This window comes from Microcebus murinus, chromosome 9, assembly GCF_040939455.1.
Source record: "Microcebus murinus isolate Inina chromosome 9, M.murinus_Inina_mat1.0, whole genome shotgun sequence".
Classification (NCBI taxonomy): domain Eukaryota; kingdom Metazoa; phylum Chordata; class Mammalia; order Primates; family Cheirogaleidae; genus Microcebus; species Microcebus murinus.
In genome coordinates this window covers 25,096,268-25,122,251 of record NC_134112.1, presented here as the reverse complement: position 1 = coordinate 25,122,251, position 25,984 = coordinate 25,096,268, and the positions used below count along the sequence as shown (strand labels likewise).

Genomic DNA, 25,984 nt, shown 5'->3' with positions numbered 1-25,984 from the left:
AAAGATGAGAAGGGTCTCCCTTCTGAACTCTCAGAACAGTCTTAAGCAGAGAACCAACTCTGCCCAGAAGGAACCTTACTAAAACAAATAAGCTGTACCCACCCTTGTTCTACCCCTACTGTTGCCTTCTGCTTGGTGACACTGCTCCCTGATTTCAACACTGCACCTTTTTGCCAGCTGTCTAAAATGTTAATCTCTTCTGCTCTTAGTTTCTGAACTTTGAGAGTGCTCTGAGGCTGGTAAGATCCTCATGCCATATTCTTTTGTTCCTTGAGAGTAGGTCTTCAGCTGGCTAAGTGTGAGGACTCACTTGAAGCAGCTGCAGGAGGCTGTGCATGATTCTTCCCCTACTCTATTCCCCTGCAGGGGAGCAGAAGGGCTCTGATGAGAATGTAAAGCCCTCAATAAGGAGGCCTGGTCTTGGGGAATCCAAATCAGAAGGGCAATAAAAGAGGAGACCTAATCCTGTGGAAGCAAGCCCATACCTAAACTGGTAGCAGTATTCCAATAAGGTTCTGTCTGTGGTATAGCTGGAAGAAGGAACTTACCTAGCTCCTATCTCAGTCACAAGCTGGAAAATAAAAACCCAAAGTGAAAAACCTGCCTTTCTCAGGTTTGAGGGATTCGGGGAAAGGGATCAAAAGCTGGTTTCCAAAAAGCATTCTCCTGTCCCCCGTGATCTCAGTCCTCTAATTCTTACTGACCTGTGCTCCGCTTATACCCTCCCTAATCATTCATATTGTGCCCTCTAGATACTCTTAAAAGGAACCTGAAAGTATTGCCCAGTTACTGGCAAACTCTCCTCTCTAAATTTCTGGAGATGTATCAACTCAAAGATAAGAAGGGGCCTCCTTCAGAACTCTCAGAACAGTCTTTAGCAAATCGAAACTCTTGAGGTCATAAATCAATGGGAGAAATCCTTGGTACTGCTTCAGAAAATGCCTTAATGCCAGCAAGGCCCAGAGGCATCTCAGCTCTAGGTTGGAGCCTCCATACCACTGCTAACATCCCAGTTAATGTTTCAACTGCTGTTTAACAATTAACATTAACGACTTGGGGTGGGATGGGGTGACTTAGTAGGATGAGAAGGGAAAGAAATCTGATAAGTCAAAGGAAATTTAACTTCTGAGGTTAAAAAACAGCTTCCCTAAGAGAGATCTTGGCCTGGGCAACCCATCCAGGGAACCAGCAGCTGAGAGTTCTCCTTCACCACTCTGAAATCCATTTTCCTGGAGCAAAGCTATGGGCTGTTTAAAAATCCAGCTGCCAGTCCCCCTTTACTCACTCCTCTGGCCTCCAACCTAGCCAGGGCTGGGACTCACACTGTGGTCCAGGCCACCAGAGCCAAAATAGAGGGAAAGTTGGCTTGGAAGGAGCAGGCAACCAAGGATACAGACCGTTAGTCAATATTTGCAAAGCTGTTGGCAGATTAGATGTATCTGTACTCAAACACTGCAATCTGATTTCTCTATCAAAAATACACTTAACATTTTTGTTCCTTTAGTTAAGTCTAGGAGGTTTTCTACTCAGCATCAGGTAAGGCTCTCTTAGCCTACTGTGTGTGTGCGTACACAAGTGTAGATGATAGATTATTTAACATGAGATATTTCCTGTGGGTGCAACTGTGTACAAATAGGCTCCAAGTCCTCTGGATACATGTGAATGTGTACATCTATCCTATTATACAGATGGCCCCAAACTCCTGCAACTATTTATACATGCAATTGTTCTGTTGTTTGAAGAGATGAAAATCATATACACACACCAAGTTGCAAATTCCTGAAATGTTCCACCTATATTTGATTTAAACAGATACACAGTAGCTGATAAAGCAACTCAGCTTTACTATTACTGTTTACTTCCTATCGGATAAAATACTAATTGCATCCAGAATACCATATCAGCTTTAGAGCACCACTGACTAGCATGTTGCAATTAATTAACAACCTGATATTTATTTTAGGACCAATTTTAGGGAACACCGAGGTATAAGAAATAGAAAACAAAAATCTCTAAAACTTTTTAAAAAGTAGTAATTCCTGAAAAAACAAAAGCAAACTCATTCGTTAATAACAGCTTCTGAATGGTATTTCAGCAGCCCCTCCCCCAAACAGGCATGTAATTTATGGATCTTTTACAAGGTAATAAACCACAGTAATTACCTCACTGCATCCCAAACTAAGAGAACAAATTAAGGCAGAACTTGAAAAGAATTTTAAAGAGTTTTCCCTTGTTCCAAATAGGAAAAGAAAACGCCAAGACATAGAAGACCATGCTTTTCCCGTAGGAAGAACCGCGATCTGCCCTGATGAAGGAAGAAGACCCTCTGCCTGCGAAGGCCTGAACACTCGAAATACAGCAACTTCTCTCATGCCTGGGAAAGGCAAAAGGGTCAGAGAAACTGCAAGGCGGTGAGACAACTTTTCCTCAACAGAGAGCTGGTACTGGCGACAATTTCCTAACTCATACAGTCTCCGCAGTTGACAAGGAGAGCGGCCCACGCAGCAGCTGCAGCGGCTGCAGTGCCCGTGGCCTCTACTTGCTTTTGCCCTGCTAGTTCCCTGTAGTGGTTTGTTTGGGGCTTGCAGGAAGAAACAAACACACCCCCTCTGACTCCCCCTACCCCATCTTTGGCTTTTGCAGCCACTGCTCCGGCCTATGGCCCAGTCTGGGGTAGACTCTTTCTTTGTCTGCCTGAAGCCCCACATTCTCGGGGCACGCTGCTGTAGGGAATCCAACTCCAAACTCCACAGAAGTTAAATATTGACCAGAATCTCTTTCAACTGGCTGCAATTGCCAGGAGCCCTGGAGGGTAAACTCCTCCCAGCCACCCTGTTGCAAAGTCCCGCACAGCGAAGAGTTTTGGCACAGCACTTACCTCCAAAGATGTTTAAATCTGAACCAGGAATTGTCTCCAACTCCAGGCGCTCAGGGAATTGCCTTTTCTGGTGTCCAGACGCTCTGCAGACAAATAAACAGCAGAGGGTGAACGGTGGCTGTGAAGGAAGGGAGTTGAAGGACCGGAGTGGGAAGCGCGGCTCGTGTGGGCGCCAAGGTGGCCCCGAGGGTGACGCGGACACGGAGGAGTCGCCAGGGCACTCGTCCATGCGGCGCACTCATTGCTCGAAATGTTCCATTCTACAAATGGCCCGAAGATAGTGATTTATTTTTGTAAAATAAATGCATACTCCATATCCGCACCCGAATTCTCTCCTTTTCCTTTTTTCTTGGGAGGGGGGCAGGGAAAGGGGAAAGAAAATGAACCAGATGAAGGAAGATGGGAAGGTGGAAGAGGCTTTGCTGAGGGTGTGGGCTCCTCTCCGAGAGCTCCTCACGCACCCCAACTTGGAGAATGTGAATGCTGGCTTTATTTTCTTTTCCTAACAAAGGGAAGCCTTGTCTGGGAGCATTCAATCACAGAGTCTCCTGAAACCTCACTAATAGTGCTCATTTCTGTTGGCGCAAAATCAGACCCGGGCTCAGTCCACGGGCAGGAGGCTGTCGTGAGAGGTTTTGTCTTCTGGTTCATTCAAGTCAGGGGCGCTCACTTCTTGGTCCTAGTGGGCTGTCCAGAGGATCACAGCCCCAGTCTCTCAGAGCAGGCCAACTAAGGCTGCTGAAAACTGGAAGAATGCAGGCACTGGACAATACCAGGTCAGGAGGTCTGATCCTGCCCCGCCTGTGTGGTGGGCAAAAGTAGGCTCCGTGCTCTAATTCTGCTGCAATCTCATCCCTTGCAATATTTGCAACCCTCTCTTGCCCTCTAACCATCAAATGGTCATCAAGCTGTCAGCCAACTTTTCTAGGGTGGGAGACACTGGGGAAGAGGCAAAGAATTGTGCCTTGAGCGGGGTCCTGCCTTGGAGAAGTCCTCCCCCGGCAGGGACTCTGCAGGGCCCTTGGCTTCCACAGACCCAGTCTTGCTCCCACTGCTCCCTCACACAGACCCAGGTAGCCTCCCCTAAACTGCAGCCTGCCCTCAACCAGTCCTTTGCTGTCTGCCCTGGGTCCATGCAATCCTGTTGGCGGCCCCACGAGGAGCTACCAAATAGCTGAGGAGTCCCTTAGCACCGTGAACTAGTGGCGGCAAACCAGCAACTGCCCTCTGTCACTGCTGACCTGCAGCCCCCACAAGCCTTGAAAATGGGACTCAGAATTCCTGCATGCCTTTCTCTTGTCCAAACCTGCCGTCTGCATCCCCAGAGGGAGCGCCCCCTGACCTTGGGACTCTTGGCGTGACCCCAAGCAAGGTGGGCTCAGCCATCCTGCACTCTGCCACTCAACTTCGCCCCCGGAGAGATCCGCTATGCCACCATCCACCACGGCCGCCCCGCGCGACGCTCAGGAGCACTGTAATTGTTATGGTTGTTATAGCTTTTTTCTATTTCCTTCTCCCCAAGTCTAATATTCGTGGTTGCCGTTCCCCATAAATCGTTCAGACTAATGAGTCACAGGGAGACGAGGCCCAGGTCTCTGGCTCTGCAATGGCCGCCGCCGCCGCGGCCTCTGCCTCCGCGATTTTGGCGCTCGCTTGCTCCCTCGCTCGCCCGGCGCGGGTGATTTATGAACGCCGGGAAAATTGAACAAAGCCGCGCGCCCGTCCTGTGGTATCTCTGCAGCCTTCCCCAGCGTGAATCAGAACATTACCGACTGTCTGCGCATCCGTCCCACTTCATCACCGAAGCCAAGATGTGACCGCAGAAAACCCAAGCCCGAACTCACGTTTCCCCGACACTGGCGCGCTCCGGGGCTGGCAGGAACCCTGTGGAAAGCGCCCCAGGACCCAGCGGGGGCCTGCTGGCTCCGGTCCTGCCCGCCGAAGAGCTCTCTCTCTTTCTCTTGCCTTCCTGAAGGAGTTAAAAGCCTTTGGAGATAAATCTGAGGGTGTGTGTCTTAAAAAAAAAAACCAAATAGGAAGTTGGAGTCTCACTTCTGAGAGATTCATTCCTAGTGAGGCCCTGACGACTCCGATCCATTCCTGACGATCTGCATTAATTATTTAATGAGCCACGTGACCTCAAAGATTACAATTTCAATATCTCCCTCCACAAGGCACTACACCTTTATCAGCTGCAACCAGGGTCCTTGTTTGGCTTTTCTGTTCCCCAGGCCTCCGGAGCACATTCACCGTTGCCCTGATTTGGGGCAAGTGACCACCATCATAATATATAGGTGAGAGCATAGCATAGTAGCATTAGTCATTCTGGGATTATGAACATTGTAGACAGTGGGGAGCTCAGGGCTCTCCCTGGCACCCTGACATCCATCCCTTCCTGAGCCTAGTGGTCAGCCTTTCTGCCTGCCACGACTAGGGTGGTTTGGTTACAAAACCTCTCCAGGTAGCCTGATGGCCCATCAGGCAAGAACCCACCCTTCCCTTCTTTCCTGGCTGCACACACCTGGCCATCCATGTCAAGTGTAAGCCTAGATGCATATATCCGTTCCCAGCAGAATAGCCTCCTCCGCAGAGAGAAGATGTCTATGCATTTACCCCATGGAGGTGAGACCAAAGGGTCCATTCAACCTACACACTTACTGACATAATGAACATGGGGTGGGAATTATTCAGCTGCCTCAGCTTTCTCATCTGTGAACTGTGAAGGTGAACCAAAATGGCCTCCTGGTCTTTCACCCTGGACACTCTTTCAATGTGGCATTTTCTTTCAGCCTCAGGAATCAATCCCCAAAAGAGTGGGCCTGGCCTGAAGGGGTGGAGGACAGGAGGGTGCTCCATGAGTTTAGAGCCTTCAGAAGAAGAGATGCCAGAGTTCCAAGCCAGAAGTTACAGACTAGAAGGTTTTAAGACAGCCACAGCAGCCCCCCTGATGCCATCAAAAGATGTATATTCTCTTCCTTCTATTTTTTCCAGCCCATACTTTTTAAGACACAAAGCAAGGTTATTCTTGGGCCAGTGTGAAATACAGAGGAGGGGCAACAAAAGCCACAGCTGAGAAAGATGAGCCTGTGTTCTCCTATAGCATAGGAGTGCATCTAGGGATGTGGAGACCAAGGGAGTGCCAAGGACAGCAAGCACATTGCCTGCACAGGAGCCACTCATTCCATGGGAAGCCCCAGGTTTCTGTTGCTACATTGATTCTTTGGCATTTTTTCTTCTTTCTTTCTATTCTAAAGAGTCCCTGATTCATTTCTACGTTGGAACTGCTAGAGGGAAGGCAACAGTGAGAAGAGCAGCGGAGTTTGGAAGCTTCAGGGAACAAGGGGACAGAGGAGAGATGGTGAGATGGTGACACCCACCCCATGGGGAGGAGGCTGAGATGTAAGGGACTGGGGCACCCTGGCACAGCTGGGTATAAAGTCGGAAAAGCTGTGCAAAGGCCCCCCCCCTCACCCCATATATCTAGGTAATCTTCCCATGAGCTCCATCCTGGGTATTAAGTACTCTACTATGCCTGTCACAGTTGAATTCCTGCTGTAATAAAACACCGGGTATGTCGTAGATTTCAGCAAAACTAGGAAAGAAAGCCTGCAAAGTGCCATTTTTCTTCAAGGGGGAGAATGTTAAGTACTTAATTCAAACTGTGACCATTAAAGTGTCTCCTATCCGATTTAGGTTGATTTCAGATGTTGACAAAACTTTTATCTCCCAAGTCATGCACAGCTTGGCTCTGTGACTAAAGCAGATGAGTGTGTATTGGAGGGAGGAAGGGAGGGAAAAGAGGAGAAAATTTGTAAGGGTCATTTTGGTAGGAGAATTATAGAACTTACACAAAATACTGTCTTTAAAGGTCAAGGGTTTGAGGGGCCAGTAGGGTTTGCTTAAAAAAAAAAACAATTAATGAGATAGAAAATTTGTCCTCTTGGTGAACTCTTATGGTTGCCCTAGCAAAGGGCAGACAATGCACGATTTTGAAGCACAAAGTGGGATTTTCTAATCTGTTACAACAAGCTCCCTTAAAGGCCAAATCTGAAACAGGCAAGACACCGTGAAGAAATGACATGATCATTTGGATCACTTTCAATAATTTTGATTTTGTAAAACTTGCCAATACCTTAACAACCAATACAGTTTGGACAAAAACGGCATTTTGTCATGGAATATCAGAAAAACTATATCCATTCTCTCTCTTCTTTTCTGGATAGATTATAAAAGCAAGTGAAAGAAAGTCATCCCCATACAAGCTACCTCCAGCGTGAAGCTAATGAATGTCCTCATACCCCTCCTTTCCCACAAAGAAGAAATATAAGAATTTACCTTAAATGATGACAATCTGCCATTTGAGATTTTGCAGCTTGACACTCAATTTCCACCAAGAGTCTAGGCATTTTTTTTTTAGCAGACAGCCAAGATGCTGCGTCTTTGCCCGAAACCACATTATTTGCAAGAAGATCCCTCTCTCCTCCACAGACTTTTCCCAGAGAATGCCTTTCAGAATTGCTGTTGAATTACAAAGAAGTATTTATTGTATGAGGTGATTAATGATTCCTGGGAAAATTGCTATTTTCAGCGTGATTTAATTTCGTTTTACAAGTGCGTGTAGTGGGGGGAGAGTTAATAAGTTTCAGCAGCAGTTGCACTGCCTCCAGAAATCCTTGGCACCCGTTCACACCTTATAAAATGTGCTTTATGCCAGGTTTGCCCTGACTTAGGAAGGCGTGTATTTGTTTGCCCCTGAATTTTCTTGGCCCCTTAGAGACTAGTGTCCATCACTTTCTTCTCAACTCTAGTTTGTCTGTAGGTACAGAACTGATCACCCTTGTCCACATCAAACACAGGGCAGCAGGATGAAAGAAGTACCAGCAGTGATACTGGCTAAAGGGTTTTTCCACTGATGAAAAAAATTTGTTTAAAATTCCTCTGATATTGCAGATGTAATTGAGCAGCCCCTTTCCTTTCGTCTTTGCTAAAATTACTACATGCCCTGAAAACTACACTTTTAAAGGCCAAGTGACAGTTCTAATATTATGGGGCTAGTGTGCATTGGTTTTCTGTATCTTGTTGCAAGGTACTCCCTACAGTGAGCACCAAGCCTAAATCAGTAAACTAATACTAGGGGTAAGGAGATTGAGAAATGAGTTTTGATTTTTGACCTTTTGGATCTAGATATCGGGAATTGAGCAGAAAGATCACAGACAATTTGAGGAAAGTGACCCCTGTTCACAGTATGGCTTTCTTCCTGCAGTGAACTCTCCTAGGTCTACTTTGTTTAGGGTGAATTTGGGGGATATCATTATGTTTTTTCTTTCCTCAGAAGAAACTTTGGAGAGTATACTGGGAAAATTCACTTTATTTTGCAAGCCATTCCTTCAAAAAAGAGAAAAAAGCAAACAAACACAAATTCTCAAGCTGTAGTTACTGAAGAGAACCTTAAGAACAGCCAAGAAATAAAAAACAATCTCAACCCTTTGCACAAACTATTTTTTATCTCCAGGGAAACAGGCAGATTAAGTGTGAAGGTGCAATAAATACCAAAGGGACCACTTCTTTCCAAGTGTGCTCAGAGTTCAGTGTGTAGAACAGCTGCAGAAACTCCTGGGCCTGCAGCACTGCATGGTTTCAGCTTTCATTGCAGGGAAGGACATGTTTCTATGCCTTACAGAGACTTGAAGCCTGAAAGCCTAGCCAAGTTTGGGAAGAAGAGGAGCCCTCTCAGAGCTCAAGAGCCTTCCTGCTTTTTGGAACTTTTCCATAGCGGGTCAAGCCTGACAAGAGTTCAGCTCAAGTTGAACAACACACACACACACACACACACACACACACACAACCATGTGAGTAGTCAGAATCCTAGCAAACACAACCCAAGCCATCTACAAGGTTTTTATATTCAAGGTCAAGCATCTCAATCCACAGGACTTTTGTTTTCTTAATGAAAAGCTTAGAAAACACACAAATCTGTCTTAGATTTTTAATGTTTTTTTAAATGGAGTTTATTCTTAGCATATGGCTTTCTATATAGCCATATCACAATTTGTACAGTTCCATATAGATCTAAATGAACTCCCCTCTCCCCCAAGATTGTGCCCCAGAATAGGACAATATCTCTATAACAATATCTTAAATAAATGCAAGGAAGGGAAACTAACATGTCACACCTACCATGAAAGTCTACACATTTTGAGAATTAAATAATCTTGTGAGGCCCACAATGTCTACTCATTTATTCAGTTCAATACAAGCTTGTATGAGCTGCCTTAATAGGGGAGAAGGAGGTAAGAAAGGTGGGGAAAGGGTGTGTTTTCTTCTTGCAACAAATACACAAGTACATGTTCCCCAGTCAGCACGGACTGTCCAACTGACTTTAGCCATCTCTAAAGTTTTTGATAGCAAATGGTCCTTCTTAGGTATCCAAACCTGACAGCCTTATTCAAGCCAGCAGATTGTTCTACCAGCCAGCATCCCGAACAATTGTCCTCTCTTGGGTGGCAACCCAAACTCTTACCCAGATAATGTCTTCTTTTTGGTTATCCTTTTCACTAAGTTGGGTTTTGTTTTGGTGTCTATTATGGTCCAGATGGTGAGAGATGGATGAGAAAAGGGGCGGGAAAAGAGAGGAGAAAAGCAGGTAAGGGAGACAAACCGGTCTAGATTTCTAGAAGATTATATGGAGGAGGGAATGGGTGTGGAGGTCCCCGGGTGGGGGTGGGAATGGGGATGCGGGCTCTGAGTTTGTGCTTTCCCTGGCGGGCCGGCAGAGACCGAGTTGGAGGATCTCATCTTGGTGTTGGGCAGTTTGTGATCTTTCTTCCACTTCATCCTCCGGTTCTGAAACCAGATCTTGACCTGGCGCTCGGACAAGCAGAGCGTGTGGGCGATCTCGATGCGGCGCCGCCGGGTCAGGTAGCGGTTAAAGTGGAACTCCTTCTCCAGCTCCAAGACCTGCTGCCGGGTGTAGGCGGTTCGAGAACGCTTAGGCTCCCCTCCGTTATAACTGGGGTTGACTGAATGCCCAGAACCCCGAAGGAGAAGGCCAAGGAGGAGGGAGTGGAAGAGAGGGAAAGGAGGAGGAGAGAGAAGGTGGGGTGGGGAAGAGCAATTGGACATAATCATTATATAATAACCTGACACCAAGTTCACGCAAGATACATAAAACAGCAAAGAAAATGTTTCACAGGCTATTGACAACGGGAAACACCCGAGAGCCATAAAGAATGGTGCTGGGCATTGGGGCTGAAGAAAAGCTTCAAAGACACATGGCCTGAAGCCTCTGCCAGGGCAATTAAATTTATGGGGGCTATAATTACTGCCCTAACAGTTTGGCGTCTCGTAAATCTCCCGATAAAGGGACCCTGGGTACAAAAGGGTTCTCACGTTGGGATCAGGCGGCTGGCTGGCGCGCACATACCCACATCCTACTGCCGCCCAGGCCAGATGGGGGCTCCCCTCCCGAAGCCCCCTTCCCCTGACCCCCGCCCCGACCCTGGAACCCAGGCCTGGCCCCAGCCCGCCCTCCCGCGCCTCCCCAGCGGCGCCACGTACCGGCGCTGACATGGATCTTCTTCATCCAGGGGTACACCACAGGCTCCTTGCCCTTCAGGCCTGGCGGGCTCTTGTCGGCCAAGAGCAGAGGGCACGCGGGGGCGCTGCCCCCTGCCGGGACGCCTGGGGTGGCGGGGGCGGCCTCGCAGCGCCGCGGGGGAGCGGGGGCCGCCGCGGGGTGCGGCGGGGGAGGCGGCGGCCGGGGCTGCCGGCCGGGCGGTGGGGCATGATTCGCGTGCAGGCCGTGCGCAGGGCCCTGGGCGCGCGCTGGGGGCTGCTCGGGCTGCGGCGGCCGCCCGGGGCTGGCGCCGCCACGGTAGCCATAGGGGTAGGCGGTGTCCGCAGCCCCGTGCGCGGGGTAGAGCGCGGCTGCGGGGTAGGCGGGCTCGCGGGCGGCCCGCGGCGCGTAGTAGGAGGCGGGGGGCTCGCGGCTGCCGCCCGCGAGAGGGAGCTGGGGCTGCTGCGGCGGCAGGTGCTGGGTCGCCGGCGCCGGGGGCTGCTGGTAGCCGGGGCCCCCGCCCGGGCCACCGTCTCCGCCGCCCGGGCCGCTGTGCTGCGCGTACTCCTCGAAGGGAGGGAACTTGGGCTCGATGTAGTTGGAGTTTATCAAAAACGAGCTCATGGTCATTAATTTGTGAAGTGCAAAAATACTAATTTTTCTCGCGTTGTCGTTTTTTCTGGGCTCGCTGAGGCCCCTCCCCCTCTCGCCTCGCTTCCCATCCCCCTTTCCTCTGCGCCCTGCCCTTCCCCCCGCTGTCAAGTGCCCACCCCTCCCCCTCCCGCCGACGCCACCACCAAAGTTCGCGCCGCTCCTCCCCCGCCCATGCGCGCGCGCGTTCCGCCTCAGCCCCGCGCGCGCCCCGCCCCGTGCCCCACGTGCAACGCCCCCACCAATGGGCGCACCGCGCGCGCGGACCCGGATCAGGAAACGCGCGGGTGCGTGATGGATGCCGCTGTCCGGCCCCGGGGCTGGGGGAGGGAGCGGGCGCTTCGGGCCCTAGCCCCCCCAACTTTGGTTCCCGTTGGAAATTCCGGCCCTGCCAAGCTGTGGGTCCACTCGGGCCCTATGCGTGCCCTGCTCCTGGCCTACTCCTCGGGGTAGCCAGGCGACCGCGACTCGGTTGACTTAGGGCCCTGCCCAGCCAGGCTTCGCGTTTTCCCCGGGTTCGAGGCTGGCTGGGGTGTGGGGGGGGGAAGGGCGTTGGGGCGAAGGGGCATCCTGGTTTTTATCCAGGCCCTGGAATGGGCAAGTAGACCCTTTTCTTGGCTGAATCCCTTCCCCGCACCCTGCTGCTGCTGCATCTGCTGGAGAGCCAGTGCTTTGAGCCAGTGCTTGGCGGGAGCCGCGAAGGATGGGTGGGTGCGAAGCCGAGAGAAATCCACCCAAGGATGTAAAGCGAGGCCCTTCTAATATAACCGTATGGACCCTTCCCCCTCCCTTCTTTTTAACCTTTATCTTTTGGGGGTTTTCCCCTAAGAAAATTTGGACCCTTCCTAATAGCATCTACTTCGATGGAGGTGGCGATGTGAGAGCTAAGGATGCCCGCGCTTACTGGGTGCGACTGTGGGAGAGAAGGTGCCTTGACGACAGGAATGTACAGAAGCGACGCCTCCACAAATCCGAGCTTCGAAACCAATAACTTCCTATTTCAGAACAATCCCCAAACACAAACAAGCTAGGGATAGAATAAACACCTTGCCTGCCGGGGTCTGATCACCGAAGGGGTTTTCCAGCTAAGAATTTTATGTTTCCTCTTTTGGATGCTGCTTTCTCAGGCTGTATGAGGCTAGAGTTACATTTACAGGGCAGTCTATAATTTCTGAATTGCTGAAAATTAGCATATTAACGATATCAGTAGCTCCGGAAAGGAGGGAGAGGGGACTGTTGCCTGCCATTTGGTAATTGAAATTTGATGGGTAAGCTAATTATGCCATTATTAACAAATAAATTACTTATCAATTCTACCTAATGTTGATCTTTGTGGTAAATACTGATGCCTTATTTGTACTGTGTACTTTCTGAGTAACAGACACACCTAGATTCTCTACTCTGCAGCCTAGATTAAGACAGTGCAAACTAGCATAGTCACCATTCTAAAAATACTTTCATATTGGCATGCAAAGCAAGGATTTTTCAGCTGGTGCACCTTAGTTGATTTTTCAAACAGCAGTATAAACGGCCTTCTCACAACTGAATCTGGAACTCAGACAAGAAAAGTTATAGCCTAAGCCTGGAGACACTTCAAAAGGAATGTCAATTCTATCTTCATTTATATTGGTTACTCATATGAGTTACTAAATGCTGGAATATATCCATTTGATGGATAGTCATTTAATGCTTAGCCACATAAAGCCTATTATATGGGACTAATCTTTAAACTAATTTAGGAAAAGAGGTTTAAAAAGGGATCATATTAGCCTTCTAACTGGAATCACCCTGAAGTGGTACAAAGAGATTTTCCACATTGGGTGTATGTGTGTGTGAAGAGTGCTGTCCTTTGATATACGGCACCCTGAAAAATTTTTGTTTTTAATGAAATCTGAGCCACAGACAGATATGAATGCTGAGTGTAATCTTTAGATATCCTCTCTCTAGACTCGGGGGAAAATCTAGTTTGTGATATAGCTGCCTAAATCAATATGTCTTCCTAACAAAAAAAATACACAATATAATAAAAATTACATATATACACACATATATAATATATATTACAAATCTGGGCTCTTTAAACTTCAGGGGAAGAAAAAGCATGACAAGGAAATCTTGCCCTCTTCCTCGTGTCATCAGCCTTGAATAGTAGGGTCTTAACCATGTCTGTTTAATATTATTTCTAGACACTAAAACACAAAATTCATGTTGTTTAGCCTCAGAACCTTCTACTGAGTTTCTATTTTTAAGTGTTAACGAGACAGGCACTGTTTTGTATATGGTTAACCTAAACGAGTTAACTGTGCCTGTGTTTCGTGTGGTTCTATTACTACTAGGAAGATGGGCTTACACAGAATCCCCCAAGGCCTGTAACTTGTCTTTGCGGTTCGTATCATAAACACAAACGGAGCCAGGACCACCAAGTGTTATCTCACACATGGACATTTTGACATTTTACTGCAAGATTTATGGCTGTAATAAACAATCTCAGTACCTTTTCTGAACCTGCCACAATCTCTCTTTGCAAACCATACTATCATTCCATTGCATCAAATACTCTTTTGAAAAACACTTTTTAAAAAACACCATTGTCTTTACATAAGATCCAAGACATCAAAATAAAGCCAGGAAGGAACTCAATTAATAAACAAACTGGAGTTTACCAGCAGCATCTCACCGAGAAAAGATGGGACACCCTGAAATCGAGCAGAGAGGGAACATGCTAATCTTCGCACACCAACTGGCTCCAGTCCCAAGCAGGGTGAAAGCGTTATCCTTTCCTTGGAAACTGGTAAGCACATTTGCTTGTTTCCACGTGCAGGGATAACATATATTCCCAACAAAAGCTTTCTTAAAATCCCATTAAGTGGAATAACTTTTCATCATGTCCTCGAATTCCAGATGGAGAAGGAGAGTGAAGGGAGTCCGAGGCATAGGGAGGGCAAGAGGGAGGCAGTGTTTGCAGCTTGGTTTGAATCTGATTTGAATCATTTTGAATATATTTGTAACAGCCTTCCCTCTTGAATGCAACCCTGTCCCAAGTTTCAAAGTGACCGAACAGTGACACCGTGTGCATTTTGTTTCTTATTAATCTTACACATTGACAGTCTTTGTTAAATCACAAGGCGCGCCCTTCACCAGCCGACATTTTCATATTTGTTAGACGCGCTGACCTGAAGTTCACCTCGGCCTTGGACTTTGCGCTTCTAAAAGGTCTATACAGTGTCTTTTAGAGAGCAGGGTGCTTTGCCCAGGTCACTCGTTCTTGGGAAAAACCAAAGGGAAAAGGCAAAGGAAATGTAAACGTTATGGAATGTATTGACTGTATTTGTCCTTTGTTCTTTAGAGCGAGAGTCCCCCAGACTGTTCTCTATCTGATGCGTGTCCCTGGAGCCAAACAGGGGAATGGCAGAATTTCAAAATGCCTGATGCTGGCTGGCATTTGAGGGCTTCTCCTTACCTACACTAAGCACATGATTTTAGAGAAACAACACTTCACCAGCCATTTGACTAATTAATTGTTTTGGGGGTAATTTCCTTGTAGTAGTTTAAAATAATGAATACAACCCAGGCATAAAAAGACTGAAATTCTTATTGGGATTATACATGAATTTTTATTGGGATTGTCTGAGAGGCCTAAACATCGAAATCCTTTGAATAAAGAAGTAAGCACTCTAAAAACAATAACTTAGGCACATACTTTTCTTTTGCTTTAAAGACTAGCTAAGTGGTGTCTATGATTATTGAAGCTGACATATTTCTAAGGTGTGGCGTATGTTTTTAACCAAAAAAAAATACAATAAAAATTTTTTTCCCAAAGAGACACAATTGTCTTGGTGAGTAATAGAGGAGGTTTCAGTTTTCTTCATGTCACTAGCCCAGATGTGGTGAAGTGTTCACTGCTGTAACAGCAATCACCACAGTTGTTTCCTTTCTTCTATTTCATCTGGCAAACCCCCATTTGGCTCCAAGCTCTTGGCCAGAGTGAAAACCTTACACAGTGCACAGTAGAAGCACCCTGATTACTTCCATGAAGGCAGTGTTTGGAAAATATTTACTTTACCACTGAACATACCTAGCATCCTTAAATCCAATCAACCAGAATATATTGGGATGATCTTAAACATTCCTGCAAGAATGTACATTCTGAGTAGTTGAATTATCTCTGAAGTTAAAAGGAAAAACCTAGGGAAAATATTTTATCTTTCTCTTTTCTGTTTCCTTACAGTGATCACTCAAAGGTCAATACATAGAGAAGGAAAAATATGTCCCCAGGAAAATAGATTCTATTGAAACTAATCTAGATGCATTAAAAATAAAATATTATTTAGCTCTTCAGTTGCAACTCACATAGGAGGCATGGTTCCAGTCTGCTTCCTTAACACACTATTCCCTTTCTTTTCTACTCTCTCACCCTTCCTCCTTCACTTGCCTTCCCCTCTCCTTAGCTCTTTTTTCTTTTTCATTCCACATGTATTTTTAAAAAGCATTTTCTGGAGAACAGAAGTCTGCCATGGTGGTCTTACAAAGTGGCTTTGCATTTGTGAGTTCCACCTTTCTGCACTCTCTATAGGTTAGTTATTCTCCTATAGATTATAGCATTTCTCTTACATTCAGTTATGGTTTAATAGTAAACAGAACAGAAATTTTCAAACAGGAATATTTTCATGGCACCAATAAGCATTTTATCACTGGTGGTGGTGGTAGTGTGTGTGTGGGGAATACTGTCCCTTAGAAGGGTTTCCACTTCCTTCCTTCCTTCCCCTTCCCAGCTCTGAGAACCCTTTGCATCCAGCGAGTTGCAATTTCAGAAAAAGCATTTTCTATGTTTGAAAATTGCAAAGATTACATTTTGTAAACTGTGCCTGTTTTTGCTCCTGTTCTTACACACTTTAAGTGTCATTATACGTACTAAAAATATAAGAAAAAAAAACCCTGGCCAATCAAAATCTCCTTTTTCAAATAAAGAAGGTTTCTTGCACCATTTTCTTGTCTTTGAAGATAGCATAGAACATTGAAAACTTGCTACATTATTTCCTAAAGGTCCACTGATGAATTCTGAGCGTTTTCATTTTGTGACAAACCAACAGACTGACTCTTGGTTCTCCAACATCTAAGGTGTTGGTGTTTCAGTAATCTATGCCTATTTACCTGCTGCTATTCCCTCAGAATGGGAGCGATAATTCAAGATGAAATACAGCATGTATTACTCTTGAAAAGAGGAATTTTCTATCCTTTCCTTCGTAATTGAGGTCATTCAACCACTAGGGTTCACCTGGAGTCCATACTGTGATACACGCGTCACTCCGAGCCATTTTATCTTTTGTGCTGATAGTCAAGATCGCAGCTCTAACATTGACATCAAACTCTGTCTGGACAGATGACTAAGAGTGCTGCACAATGTAAACTTTTGACCCTCAACTTTTTGACCTGCAGTTGTAACGCACTAACCTCAAAGATATACAAAGCTGAGCCTCTTCTTTCAGGGAGAAGGGGCCCTCTAGGACCTCAGGACACCCTGCTTCTACCAGTGCCATTTGGAATTAGAGGGCAAACTGGATATTTTTGTATTTGTGACTGCATTTCCTGTCAAATCAGCCTCCTATCTCCTTTTGTTAGCACTTAGATAGGAAGATTAACTTGAAATCACTCATGATTCCATTTTACAAGGAAATTTTGGAGTAGAACAGGAGAACCTTGCAAAAAGAGATAGAAAAGAGAAGATGGGGGAAAGCAGGCAATGGGAGGTGGAGACACTTTTTCCCTTTATTTAAAAATAAAGACGCAGCCCTAATTGTTGGAAGAGCTGGCCCAGGCGGGTGAGTTGACTGTGAACTTGTACTAAAGCGTGCTCTGCTGGCGATTCCTAGGGTGTGCAGATTTATCTTCTCTGCATTTACTTAACCCGGCAGTGAACTGCGCGGGCGTCATTTGTTAGGCGATGACAGACTTCACCTCCAGCAAGGGCTGCTTCACAAAATCACAATAATTACCTAATAACCTTCCTAACAAATATTATTATTGAAAAGACTTTTTGTGGGGAGGGGACCTGATGGGAGAAGAACACATTTCTTTATGAAAAACACCAAACAAAACAAACCTGGGCAGACCTTCCATTTGTGGGGCTTAGAATGGCTAGGACTGTGGTTCCCCCTCCCCTATGTGGGTGGGAGCTAGGTTGACCCCCTCAGCCCTGCCTAGGAGCCCAGTTTATAGTTTTTGTCTTTGCCTGGAAGGAAATTTCTGCTTAGAAGCCAAAGGGATAGAGCCCACAATGCTCTGCACTCTCCAGAGTAGGGAAGCCATGGTCAGACCCCCAGCCAAGGCAGGGGAGAGGCTGAGAAGGGCATCTTTTAAGCTAAAAGTGTTGGTTGCCTCTTTAATAGCACATCTTTTAAGATGTGATTTGCTTTTCCTTTACTAATTATTTGGATATAATATTCTCAGAATCTCAACAAATGAACAGGACTCTGGTTTTGGTAGGAAATTGTCTTGTTCTCCCAGAGGCACCAACAGTGAAGCAGGGGAAAGAGCAGGAGAAAAGGAATCTTAGCATACTGTTGTGAAATTAGACCATGGAAACCCTAACAAACCCCTAAGTAAGTGTGACCAGAAGCTTCCTATTATATTTATAGTTCAGGAAATATTGTCTCTTCAGCTTGTGGAAACAAACAAGCCCCATACACATTTCCGCTGCCTTCTCCTTTTACAAGATGAGGAGAAGCACAGATACACTTCTGCCACCGGCCAAGGCTGGATGTCTTCATAAAGCCCTCAGTGACAGAGATCTTTTTCCTAAATAAGCTCGTCTGCAAGAATAACCCAAAAGAATGCATGAAAAGAAATAACTTATCTACAAAATGAGCAGATAACCAACCATCCTCTTTATTACACTTCCTGTGAAAATAGGAAGAAGGAAAAAATTCCTCCAATAACACTCATAGGTCTGACTGGATGATGTATCTTTAAAAATTCATCTAACTCCATGTAGGTTGGCCTGCTCTCTTAAATTCTACTTAAGTTTTGTGAAAACTAAAACAAAAATAAGTAAGCTGATAATATGTACAGCCTGTAATTTTGTTTTCATTTCTTGGAAAGATTCTCAATGTTGTGTAGTGTTGTGTATAACTACAGCAGCCTTCCTACCCATCCCAACATCCCTGGGTGGGATGTGGCCATGGAAGTGGGGTGGATGCTTTCTCTATGCAAGTTGCTCAAATGAACCCACCAGCATCCATATCACTCTTCTTTTCCTGCTTCTAATTTCAGTCACCAAGAAACCACTCAAGCAAGATCACCAAATGTGTAACTAAAATGGGACTATAACCCAATATTTTCCAATAAAGAACCCAAAACTCAGAGCAGCAAAACAAAGACTCCAGAATTTTCACAGTAACATGAAATTATAAAAGTGAACCCACACTTCATCTAGGGTTTGTATCTGGTTCCCACTAACATGTGGACACATCTTCCTAAATGCTAAAATACCAATGTTCATTTTAATAGGTTACAAAAAAACGACTTCAGGAATTCTTCACCTTGCCACTATTCATGAAAAGTAGGACTTGTGGGAGGATTTTGATTTTTCAAAAAAACTTTCCAGCTTTTGCTTTTTGGACCTTTGACTTTGGGGACATGTGTTGGACTTATGTTGAGTGTAGGTGGTCTCTGCACAATAAAGTTTACTGAAATTTCAAATCCATACTTCAAAATTATTCACTTTAAGCACTTAGTAAATATCTTTACTAATTAGCACTTGCAGAAAACTGCCCAGCTCCAAAGGAGAAAAGTAGATCCCGCTTGCTTTTTTGTTTCATTTCTGAACGCAATTGGAGAATTTGGCTTAATTCCTAAAATGGGAGTGGGTAAATCTACTAGGTCCCTAATGGGTGAATACCCACCCAGAAAAAGACCCCAGGACAAGCCAGAGTCCCCAGTCACCCCGCTTGGTTTTGCCACTGAAGAATGTATGGGGTTGGGGCCAGAAAGGGTGGCTAGACTCAATATGGAATTGTACCCAGGAAAAATTTACTTCACCTTACTTCACCCATTGGTGCAATTTTGGGGACTGTTTTGGAAATCATAGATTATGTAAATTTCCTGGGATCAAACAGAAAGTGCAGCTAACAAAAGAAAGGCGGAAATATCCTACTGACAAACGACCGATTTCTTCCCTAAATTACCCTTTATGATGTGTCAGGAAAAACAGCCTAATGGCTCTGGGGACTTTTAAGTTGGGCATTGAAGACACCTCAATTTCCCCCCAAACTTTAGAGCACAGTGTGGAAGAGAAAATTCGTCTGTAGGTTGAGGAGAGTAAATTTCTCCAATCTTTAGTGTTATCTAGGGGGACGCCTAAGTTGCCTTTTGAGGGTCCTGTGCATAGATGTATTAATTCTATAAAAAAGGAGAGGAAAAGGTAAGAAGAGAGGGAGAAGAAAGGCAAGGCGGAAGAAAAGAAGGCGCTTTAATCCCTTTCAATTAGCCTGGGGATTCAAAGACTAAAGTTAAATCCGGCCATAAAGTTTATTGCTTCAGACTCACAGGCGGGTGAGAACAGTTCCACCGAAATAAAAACAACGTGCAGGCAAACAAGGTTCAGGGCCTGGTCCCGGGTGCGAGGGAGGGGATGCTGAGCGCCCCCGGAGGTGGGGACCCATGGTCGCCAGAGTCCAGTAGGCTCTAGCCGCCTGGGCTCGACCTCGCAACCCAGGCACCCAGCCTGGAGGTGCAGCCCGCGCCTCGCCGGCCTCTGCCACCCTCCTGCTCTCCCGAGCCAGCCTGAAACTCGGGCCTGAAGGCCGCCGCCTCAATTCAGTCCTGCCAAATGACCCCGGCCCGCGAAGACATATTGCCACAGCCCCGTAAGGAATCCCGCCAGAGTCCGCCTGGGCCCTGCACGGGCCTTTCTTTCAAACTCCCCAGCGCAGCGTTGCCCTCCGCGCCCGCGGCCGGCGCCCCACTGTCTCCCAGCCCCCACCCCAGGGCTCCGCGACCCCCGAAGAGCAGGCCCCTGAATTGTGCGGGGGAGGGGGTCGGCCCTACCAAGTCTCCACACACAGGCCCATTCGCACACAAAAATCATCTTTTTTGCACGCCGGCGGGAGCAGCGGAAGTCATTAACATCCGCGGTTGTGCAGCAATTAAAGTTAGGCCTGGGTAGGCGGCGCGCGGCCACAGGCGCTGTTCACTCTGCGGCCTCCGCGGAGCTGGCTCCTGGCGCTGCTAATTTGGGCAGAGGAAAAGTTTGCTCTCCCTTTTTGCATTCAGAGGCAGCCTCAGAGTTGAGAGAGAGACAGAGAGACACAGAGAGAAAGTTTTTGGAGCACAAATAAACTTGAAAGCGCTCAGGAGGCAAGCTTACCTTAACTCGGAGGGAGCCATTTCTCAGGGAGTTTTGAGAACTTGTGGTTTGGACACTTCTGGACCTAAAATTGACAGTTTGAATGACCGGGCGGCACACGTAGCCTGCAAAAGAGTCAAATGGAGTCCAGCGTCAGTGAGATTATATGTTATGTGGTATATAATGTTGGATGTCAACTCCCCAAAACCATAAAACTTACTTTAATGGCCCCACGTGACGTTTTATAGCCAGTGAGCCGATCTGTCTGTGCTATGGATGATTTTACGATCTAATTCATAGACAAAACCCTATTCATTTGGCACCCAAATGTCATATAGCCGGAACTGGGGCTTATAAAGTTTACTGTTTTATAACTTTTAAAAGGAAAGACGGCATCAGTGTAAGCAGTCGGTAAATGTGCAAATCTCTAGTTGCGCTTTAGCTGCTCTGAGGAGTTTCCCAATCGAGCTAGGATGGGGTAAGTACCTTCCATTTGTAGCAAATGAATTGTAGCAAAAGAAGCCAACTGGGTTCAGGGTGAGGAATGGGGAAGGGGTGCTGGGGTGGGTTAGGGGCAGGCGGTTTGGGGTCCACAACTCTGCATAACAACCTCTTCAGCAAGTGGAGGCCTAGGGCAGCCTCAGGAAAGAGGCAGGATCCGTGTGGCCCCAAGGGCGCTCACAAAGCCCTGGGCTTTTTCTCCTTCTTTCTCTCTCTTCCTTACTTTTTTGTGCCCAGAGAATTAACTTGGTTTCCTCAGAGATGGGCAGAGTGGACTCAGGCATTGGAACCGCCTATAGCTTTTTCCACCTTCTGCCCTGAACTTTGTGATGGGTCACAGTTAGGGAGGCGATGGGCCAGGGTGTTGGTCTGAGGTCTCCATGCACAGGCCTTCTGCTCAGGTAGCCTCAGACTCACTGGCTTCCAGGACTGGACAGACAGACGGAAAAGCAGGCAGAGCCGCTCGCTATTTGGCACAAACCAGACCAAGAGAACTTACAATAGAAAGTTTATTTTTTGTTTCCAGTCAGTATTTTTTCCTTAAAAACAAATACCAAAAAAGAAAAAAAAAAAAGCTGATCACAGTTTGCTTAAACAGCCAGACTTGGACAATATTTGTAACTTTGTTCACAAAAACATACATCACTGAAGCTGAGCTTATAAGAGCCACTTCCAGAGTTCGTGCAAAGGGTCCTACAAAGGCACGCAGGGACACACCGCTTGGAGTCACAGTTTTTGTCACAGAGTCACTAGTCACTACACGTCGAACAAGTTAAGTTGCGTCTCATCAAGTCACCTCTACAACAGCATTAATTACACAAGGAATATAGGTAGTTTGAATAAAAATATTTTTAACAGCTTGGAGCTATTGAGACAGGAACACTTCCACGCACATGCACAGTTAAACAACTCGAGTGCAACACACAACATTGGCACTAAACGAGATTGAAGGGGTACTTTTTGTGTGTTTTTTTTCTCTTTTTTGTTATAGTTACTTCAAGTAACACAGCTTGCTTCATATAAATAAGTTAAAACATCTATTTTTTTTTTCAAGACAAAGCCATTCAGGACAAAGAGATGAACAGAAAGCAGATCTACTTATACAGACGCTATAATGGCAATAAACAGGCTCATGATTAAAAGATGAATTAGGGCAACGAGAACAGGGCTTCTTCACAGAAGGAACACAAGGGAGTTTCAGAAAGTCACCTTAGTACTGACACTACGCGGGATCCGCTAATACTGCTCAGTACTTTATACGCTCAAATACTCAGGGGCGGAAGGCCCCTCCCGCCGCCGCCATGCTCATGCTTTTCAGCTTATTATCTTTTTTCCACTTCATTCTCCGGTTTTGGAACCAGATTTTAATTTGTCTCTCGGACAGGCAAAGAGCATGGGCTATTTCAATTCTTCTTCGGCGGGTCAGGTAGCGGTTGAAGTGGAACTCTTTCTCCAGCTCCAGGGTCTGGTAGCGGGTGTAGGCCGTCCGGGCCCTTTTGCCTTCTGGGCCGCCTATGTTGTCTGCAACAGAAAAGTCAGCCGTTTAGCCACCAACTCCTCAGCCCCTGGCTTCCAAAGTCCACCAGCTGGACAAGCCAGGGTCCTGAGCAGGGAACGGGGCGAAAGGCTCAACAAGTCCTCCTTCCTTGCCTGCCCACCCCTCCCGAATTTCCTTCCCTCTTCCTTTCTAGAGAGAAAACAATACGACTTGGACTCTGGGAACAATCCGCCCATCTGAGGCTGGAGCTACGTCCCGGAGGACCGCCCGGCTTTCCTTGGCCCCTCTCCCGCCCTATGGCCCTGCTCTGGGCATCCCTAGCCCGGGACACAGCCCTCCCAGGCTGCCCACAGCTCAGAAGCCCACTGAAGCACGGCCCTTTTTTGAGTGCCCAAGTGGCCTCCAGGTCACCCTCCCTTAAAGTTCCAGCCCCGCAGGCCGCCTCCTGTTCAAGTCTGCACGCCTGGGACGCCTGCTTTCTTTTTCTTCCCTTTCCTTCTCGCTCCCTCCTGCCCCCAAACTTCAGAATCCCGCCGGCTCTCGCCTCGATTATTCCCCCCAAGCCTCTTTTCGGGGGCTCTAATTAGTAACGCTGTTTCCCCAGCGTAACCCTCCTCATAAATTATCTGCCCTGACAAGCCCGATTCACGGCTCCTACTGCCATCCTCTACCTCTCTGCGCCCTGCTCGGCTGGCCTGACCCCGGAGCGCGTTTCAAGGCGCTGGGGTTCCAGATGGGTTTTTTCCTTCCTCCCTCTTTCTACGTCTAAACTTGCCCAGCCAGGGACCATTTCTCCCACTATTTGTGGGTGCACGGTGCTGCAAAGAAGGGAAAGAGGAAGGCAGGGGAAGAACCGCAGGGAGAGGCTCCGTAGGGCTAAGAGAAGCGAGACCAGGAGAAAGACAGGGAGAGAGGGCGGCGAGGGAGAGAGAGGGGACCGAGAGCCGCGTTTCCGCGGCCGCGTGGATTTAGAAAAAGGCTGGCTTTACCATGACTTATGTGCAGCTTGCGCATCCAGGGGTAGATCTGGGGTTGGGCGGGCGGCGCCGGGCTCGGCTCGCTCTGCGCACTCGCCTGCTCGCTGCTGGCAGGGGCGTCCTCCTCGGCTCCGGACGCCGTGCCAACCCCCTCTCTGCTGCTGATGTGGGTGCTGCCGGCGTTGGCCGAGGCGCCGCTGGAGTTGCCCAGGGAGTTTTTCCCGCCGTGGTGGCTGTCGCTGCCGGGCGAGGGGGCCACGGCGGAGCAGGGCAGCGGGTCGGGCGGAGGCGAGTGCGTGGACGTGGCCGGCTGGCTGTACCTGGGCTCGGCGGGCGCCGTGGTGGCGCCGGCCGCGTAGCTGCGGGAGCGCTCTCCGGAGCCAAAGTGGCCGGAGCCCGAGCGGCCGACGCTGAGATCCATGCCATTGTAGCCGTAGCCGTACCTGCCGGAGTGCATGCTCGCCGAGTCCCTGAATTGCTCGCTCACGGAACTATGATCTCCATAATTATGCAACTGGTAGTCCGGGCCATTTGGATAGCGACCGCAAAATGAGTTTACAAAATAAGAGCTCATTTGTTTTTTGATATGTGTGCTTGATTTGTGGCTCGCGGTCGTTTGTGCGTCTATAGCACCCTTGCACAATTTATGATGAATTATGGAAATGACTGGGACATGTACTTGGTTCCCTCCTACGTAGGCACCCAAATATGGGGTACGACTTCGAATCACGTGCTTTTGTTGTCCAGTCGTAAATCCTGCCTGATGACCTCTAGAGGTAAACTCGTGCACTAATGGGGGAGTTGGGTGGAGGCGAGAAGGGTGGCGCGCGCGCCCCGGGCGCGTGCCCGCCCCTCGCCGCCGCTGTTCAGTCGGACTCGAGCGCCACCCGCTGGAGGCATGGCTCATCGCCCCGCTTCCGACCCAGGGCTGCAAGGGCCGGGGTCGAATTGAGGTTACAGCCCATTATGGCAAAATTATTGCATTTCCCTCGCAGTTCCATTAGGATGTACCAATTGTTAGGCCGTCAGCTGCCGATCGCGCGCCGGGCGAGGATGCAGAGGATGGGGGGGGAGGTGGTGACTTGCATTTTATTTACAACAACTTTATTCCCCCCTCTCCCCTCTGCTTTGCAGCCCATCTTATTTTTGTGTCGAGGCTGGGGTCGGTTCTGCTCGTCCTGCTGGCAGCTCTGAATTTTGAAAATACAGATCTCACCTTCGGGAAAGAGGGGGGGAAGCCATTTAGCCAATTGGAGAAATAAATCCTGCCCGCAGCAGCAGCTACAATTACAGCTCTGTTTTTGCGAGCGCGCATGAGGGACAGTGTCCCTGCCGCTCTTAAATGACAGGCGTCTATTAAAGATAGCTTTTGTGTAGTGTTTCTCCGAGGCGAGGTCAAATTCCATACACTTTTATAACCGTAGTCGATTTTTCTTTCATGTAAATATGGTTTTCGTGTCATTAGTTTGCTATTTGATTTGCTTACGTATCCAGCCTGGAGAATCTTCACCACAGGGTCCCGTTCCTCGAGCCAACCAGGCCCCAAGTCGGAGGGTTCTCCTTGAACCCAGGGAGTGGGCCCAGACTCCCCGCGGCCACAGAGGCTGCTTGGGGTCTGGGGGTCCGTGGGCCAAGTTATTGGGGGCTTGCTTAGACCTCCAAAAGTAAAATGAGGGCGCTAATGGAAGCATTTCGTGGCCGTGCGTGGCATCTCTGTAGTTATTTTCCTGGGCTTTGAAAGACGAAAGTAAACCACAAATGTATCCGAGAGGCAAGGAGAGTCTCCCCGCTGGAGGCCCAGCGTCGCAGGCGCTCCTGGCACATTTGGAAGCCGGGATTCTGGCCGCTCCCATGGCCCTGGGCCCCCTTGTTGGGTCCTGAAAGCTGCTGTGGTGGTGACGCGGGCGCAGTCGGAGGCAGGGAACTGGAATCGGGAGCCCGGAGCCTGAGGGAGCCCAGTCGCTCCCGCTAGCTGTAATGTTCCACCCGCGCCCAGGTTAGCTCCACTCGGCTGAGGCTGCTTCTCTTCCACTGACTGTTGCGCGCCTGGCGAGAGACTTGGCTCTGTCAGGGGGGCCCCCTTTGTTCCATGACCTTTTTCGTGTTTAGGGGGCATCCTGGAGGCCGCGACAAGGCTGGAGCCTCAGCCCTTAGACCCCCTCTTTCCAGTGGCCAGAGAGGATTTGGTGATGCCCTTCGGGACTTACTGGCGAGGGAGTGAGGCGGAGACGCCCAGACAGGAAACGGGGCTCTGCCCAGCAATCCCGCGTCCCCAGCTACCCCGCGTCCCAAGCTCGGGGAGCGCTGAAGCGCTAACACAGGAGCCCAGGGCGAATTTGGGGCGCGTTCCGGAACCCCGGGCCGGTTTGGGCAGCCTGTGCAGCGGGACTGTGCGTGTACAGTGCGCCCTGCTCCACTACTGGTATTGGCTGTGTGTGTGGTTTTTGTTTTGTTTTTTGTTTGTAAGAAATAAATGCTCAGGCGCGCCGGGCTCTTCTGAAGCTGCGGACGCCTCTGATGGGAGCAGGCGGGGAGAAAAGTTGGGGAGCAGGCGAGCGCGAGAGGCAAAGCCGAAGAAGGT

General features: G+C 48.2%; 3 protein-coding genes across 4 annotated transcripts in view; all 3 read right to left on the bottom strand.

The window, feature by feature from the left end:
- HOXA3 (homeobox A3) overlaps window positions 1-25,984 on the bottom strand; it is a 45,029-nt gene that overhangs the window by 12,237 nt on the left and 6,808 nt on the right. The window contains exons 2-4 of one of the 2 annotated variants that reach the window (XM_012773361.2): window positions 20,449-20,552; window positions 7,214-7,396; window positions 2,879-2,961 (exon numbers count right to left, since the gene is read on the bottom strand). The gene's annotated coding sequence lies outside the window, so the exon portion shown is untranslated. Of the gene's footprint in view, window positions 1-2,878; window positions 8,326-20,448; window positions 20,553-25,984 lie in introns of those variants that run through there. The other variant, XM_012773363.2, reaches the window with a different exon arrangement.
- On the bottom strand, window positions 8,336-11,130 carry HOXA4 (homeobox A4). The gene is made up of 2 exons (XM_012773370.3): window positions 10,436-11,130; window positions 8,336-9,897 (listed from the first exon to the last, which is right to left on the bottom strand). Exons 1-2 carry the CDS (start codon window positions 11,061-11,063, stop codon window positions 9,557-9,559), a joined length of 969 nt encoding a protein of 322 aa, XP_012628824.1. The 5' UTR covers window positions 11,064-11,130; the 3' UTR covers window positions 8,336-9,556.
- HOXA5 (homeobox A5) lies at window positions 21,420-24,310 on the bottom strand. Its single transcript, XM_012773369.2, has 2 exons — window positions 23,416-24,310; window positions 21,420-22,449 (listed from the first exon to the last, which is right to left on the bottom strand). The coding sequence occupies exons 1-2, from the start codon at window positions 24,308-24,310 to the stop codon at window positions 22,199-22,201; spliced, it is 1,146 nt and encodes a 381-aa protein (XP_012628823.1). The 3' UTR covers window positions 21,420-22,198.